The 4,959-nt window shown below is 43.3% G+C and overlaps 1 protein-coding gene across 1 annotated transcript in view; it reads left to right on the top strand.

Annotated features, from left to right (window-relative positions):
• The window catches only part of NAF1 (nuclear assembly factor 1 ribonucleoprotein), a gene marked incomplete at its 3' end in the record, with an annotated part of 104,888 nt that overhangs the window by 5,347 nt on the left and 94,582 nt on the right, over positions 1–4,959 (top strand). Inside the window, exon 2 of the mRNA XM_019521734.1 lies at positions 3,407–3,545. Within this exon, the coding sequence (XP_019377279.1) occupies positions 3,407–3,545 (139 nt within the window). The remainder of the gene's footprint in view (positions 1–3,406; positions 3,546–4,959) is intronic.

The raw sequence follows: 4,959 nt of genomic DNA, 5'->3' as shown, positions 1-4,959 counted from the left end.
AGGTGCGTGGGGCGGCGCCTCGTACCCTCCTCCCTGGGCGCGGGGCTCCGAGCTGCTGTCACGGGGTGCGACATCCGTGGGGGCTTGGATACCTCCCCTGCAGGACCGCTCCTGGGGTCTGACCGGCCGGCCGGCGCCTCGTGTCTGGGGAGCCTCTCAAGTCCAGCCTGGCCTAGGAGCGGGCCAGCTTTGCCAGGTCTTAAACATGACATGATCATTTTAGAAGCTCAACAGTATCTTTTTGCTGGAAAACTTTTGTGCACCAAAAATAAGCATTCAGGAAAGCATGCAGTAATCATGCAGAAAGCGGGAAAAAGCATAGGAATACATCTTATTTACTTTATATTGATCATTGTAAGTCCCTAGGGAGTGAGAGCTGAGTCGTCATAGTTGAAGTGTTTCTTTATTTTGAGGCAAGCAGCGATAAGGAAGTGCTGACAGCAACTGCACTGTTTTCCTACTGGCAGCGGAAAGCCACTGGTCTGGCAGGGGGTAGTGCTGTGGCCGAGGTGATGCCTCCCACTTTTACTTCTGGTGGGAAGATCTTGGTTATATACCAACTTTATGGAAATGGGAGATTCCTCCCTAGCTTGCTGTACAGCTGAGGGCAGGCAAAACTCAGCGGCATCTGAACCCCAAGCCTCTGTGCTTGGGCCTGGACATAGGATGCCCGCCAAAGGATTTGGAAATATCTGAAGCCCCAGGCAGGAGTGGAAGATGTTTGCTAGTAGTAGGGCCAGTCAGTGGTTCTTAACTGACTCACAGATTTGGAATTGATTTGGCTGATTTGACTTGGGATATGAAAACACGTAATTAAAAAAATGAACAAACAACCCCCCCCGTACTAACCCATCCTTATGATTGGCTAAGATAAAGTGTGGGGGCGCATCTGAACCCCAAGGCATCCTCTGTGTATCTGAAGTGGCAGGGTAAGAGCCTGGGAGGAAGGATGCTTGCTGGTTGAAGCACCATACATAGTGCTTAGAAAGATTGAGTTCTGCCTGCTCAGTCGATACGGTTTTTGGAATGATTGAGTTCTGCTCACTTAATATGAATTGGAACTGATTTGGCTGATTTGATTGGGAGCATGAAATATTAAAACAAAACAAAAAAACCCCAAAAACCCAGAAGTCGGTTCAGAATCTCTGAGAGTGACTTAGGTTTTGCAGATGCTGCATCAATTAGCTGCCTCAAAAATTATCATACGTTATGAACACTTTTACTGTTATTGGTCATACAGCGTACGAGGGTTGATATTTAGTGTACAAATAGGATAATTATCGTATAGTTGACAATACTGGAGTGGATTCTCCATTTACTTCTGAAGCTTCTTCGCAGTACTGGTGTAGCCGGTTGTTTCCGCAGGCATCTCCTGTCCCTGTCACCTGCCACGTGGCAGCGATTTCACTGCATGAAGTACGAAGAACAGTTCTGCGATTCCCACACTTGCAGAAACGCCCGTTCTTTGTTGTTACTCAGTGCAGAGGTTGTAGTCTCTCCAGGTAGCTATTTAAAGGAAATGGTGATAAATCCAGTTTATTTCTGTTTTATCTGTTTACAAACCAATGGATTCAGCATGGCAGAAACAGGATTCTTTTTCCTCCAAAACTGCGGCTAGGCTAGTTTTAGGATATAGGCCAGCACTTGTGCCCAGGCCACCCTGGGTTGTTGGGAGATCTTTTCAAGGGGGATGCAGGATGCAGCCAGCGTTAGCATGGGTAAGTGTGCAAAACTCTATATGTGATTCAGCAGGTAAATCCAGGGCTTTCCAATAGGAATCTGTAGTGTCAGAACCCTTCTGACCTGGTGCAGCCTTTCCGAGTTGTCCGCCTCACCAGAGCTGCTTTAATACCCAAGGAGCTGAGTTGACATTTAAAGAAAAAAATTGTCTAAAGATGCCCTGCTTCAGAGCTGTGATCTATGGAATAGGCTTCCAAGAGAGGTGGTACTTTCCCCTACCTTGGAGGTATTCAGGAAGAGAGTAGACAAGCACCTAGCTGGGGTTACTTAAACCCAGCTCTTTCCTGCCTCGGGCAGGGAGTCGGACTTGATGATTTACTAGGTCCCTTCCGACCCTAGAAATCTATGAAATCTAACTAGCAAGTCAGCAAGGGGTGCCTTGAGGCTAAAATGGGTTGAGAACCACTAGTGTGGACCAATAGGGGTGCGTAAAGGGGGCCCTATTCGATTCCGATTTGGATCGCTGCGATGCTGGGATGCATGGAGTGTCCCACAGGAGTGCAGGGGGCCCTCCATGTGCTCAGTGGTGAACCCAGAAGTGGACTGGAAGTACTTCCAGTACACTTGTGGGTCTGCCGGGGAGCATGCTGGGGGGGCCCCCTGCACCTCCCTGGCTCAGTGATTGGCTGTGGGGGGACCCTGGGTGCCCCCCACAGACCCAGGAGGCACCAGTTGCCGAGTTGGGAGGGCGCACTTCTGGGTCTGTTGCCAAGTACGCTGGGGCACCCCTTGCACTTCTGTGGGATGCTCCATGTGCCCCAGCACTCACGAGCCCCTGCTACCTAGAGGTATGTAGAAAAAGCATTTAAAGCTGTCTCTATGTCCAAATCTCCTAATCTTTCTGAATCTCTCCAAATTGATTTGGAGGGTTCGGATTCAATTTGGAGAGATTAAAGGGTCCTTTGATTTGATTCAGCCACCGAATCGGGCCAAATGTCCGCAGAATCAAATCGGGGACCAAAGCGTTGCACAGCCCTATGGAGCAATATATGTTTTAGCCATGTGAAAAAAGGGCTGTTCAGCAGTGCGCATCAGCTGCTAGGCTGGAATTGTTATGCCTGGGAGATCCTGTAGTGAAGCATGTGAACTAACTCATCCTTACTTTGACCCTGAAGAAGTAGAGTTAAAAATTTTGCTGTTTAAGTGGTTTTGCTTGCATTGATTGCTGCATGATGTAACAGATGTATTGTATAAGCTTACAGTAGTGTCCTCAGATACCGATAAAGTTGTTGCATCCATCTGCCTCAGCGGTTCTCAGCCTTTTTTGGATTTGAGGTACCTCTTGTTAGACTTGAGGCAGTTCTCCAAAAATGTTAGCCCTTGGTTTTCACTGTTTTTTGGGGGTGCTTTTTTTTTTTTTTGACTGGGGAAAAATAATTGAGCAGGTTTTCTGTTGCAAAGTACTCAAAAAGCTCAGACCGGATCAGAACATCTTTAACCCTATGGATTCCTATTTGAAATCTCTGGGTTTATCTTGTTTGCATAGAGAACTGCTAACCCTTGAAAGGATCTCAAGGCACCGTAGTGCTGCAGCATCCTCAGTAAGAATCACTGGTCTATACCCTCACTTTTCTGAGAATTAACAGGTAATTTTAATATATCCTTCTAACTGTGGTAAGGGAATTTTCTTACACGTTTATAACTCTCTTGTCTTCGTCCTATGCAGTGATACAGATACAGAAAGTTCATCTTCTGTATTGTCCTCTTCTTCATGCCCTCTAATCATATCTGATGATGACAGTCAGAAAAATGGAAAGGATAACAAGCCAAGCAGTGTTGAAATAAAAGATGAATTACCTGTTGAAGTAAGTATACAAATTGGCCATTTTCCAGCCTTTTTTCTTATGCTTCCTTAATATAATAGAACTTAAACATATTTTTTGTATAATCATTTCAAGCTGAAGTGATCAGTACAGCTACCGTTTCCCTAGCAGAGACATAAAAGGGTTGATGATACATCATGTTTGGGGAGGAAGCTCTGAAATAATATCACTAGTCTAGACACATTTATTTAATATTTGCTTCATTGTTAGCATAGTGTTAACATGTAGAGTTGAATATTCTTTCATTTAATTCTCTGTTGCAAGTGTGAGAATTGGGGAACTCCAATCTTTATTTTTTAAGTTGGCAAACTATTTTTGAATGCTTGCTGAATTGTGGGGAGAAAAGATCTGATCAACTCAAATGTCTTCTCAAGTGTTCAAAGAGGTTCAGAGAGTATACTGAATACTGACTTTTCTTGATTTTGTTAATATGAATTTCATTGTGAACAACATGGCTTCTTAAAGAATTTGATCTTTGTTTTGTGCTTGCAAATTATTGTGTCATTCTGAGTTCAGTGGATCAACAACTTGGTTTGCCTGAAGGTGCTTAGCTCTGTTCTTATAAATAGTGTGTACTCATTACTTATTACTATAAATGTTACTTAAAGTTAAAAACTAGATTCTAACTAAAAATAAAGTATTTATTTCTGATAATTTGATGGATGGACTAATCAAACCATTTAGGAGGAATATTCTTATTTTCCTTTATTTATATTCGTAATGCCATGCATACATCGTGAGATATCTCGAATGAGGGTACTGTTGTACAGTGGCAGCCTCCTTACTGGAAAAAAAGATACCTTACAATTTAAGGGCAGGAAGCTCACGGAAAGGTAAAAGAAATGAGCAGAAGTTTGTAGAACTCTTGAGTTGTTTTCCTAAAGAGGTAAATGAGGAGACGAATACATTTTAAGAAGGAAATAAGTATGCAGAAAGTAGACTGGGAAATTCAAGGCTGAGAGTGAAATCTTCAAATAAGGCATCATTGGAGCGTAGAACTCGCCACATGATGTCAGTGAGGCTAGGAGTTTACAAGATTTGGAGATAATATGGATGGATGTTTTGAATAATAAGAATATACTGAGTTACAGCAGTTAATGCAAAAAAAACCTGCCCCAGAAAGTATGAAGCATGGAGGTTTTGTTCCCAGGTTAAGACAATGAGGATAATGAGTAGACTTTAATGGAATATGCCTACTCTGTGGGGATTTTTTTTTTGTTTTCCTCTAAAATATTTTAGTACTGGCATCTTGCATAGATGGGATACTAGTCTGAAACATCCTTGGGTACGAGTGAGTATGGCAGTTCAGCTGATGCTGTTGCTTTCATTTAATAAGGTGCTGTGTATTGCCTTGGTCTCTCCTGAATATATGTAAACATGAGTCAACATGAGTAAT

Source organism: Gavialis gangeticus, unplaced genomic scaffold (genome assembly GCF_001723915.1).
Source record: "Gavialis gangeticus isolate Ggan-Ray unplaced genomic scaffold, GavGan_comp1, whole genome shotgun sequence".
Taxonomy (NCBI): domain Eukaryota; kingdom Metazoa; phylum Chordata; order Crocodylia; family Gavialidae; genus Gavialis; species Gavialis gangeticus.
This window is presented reverse-complemented; position numbering and strand designations above follow the sequence as displayed.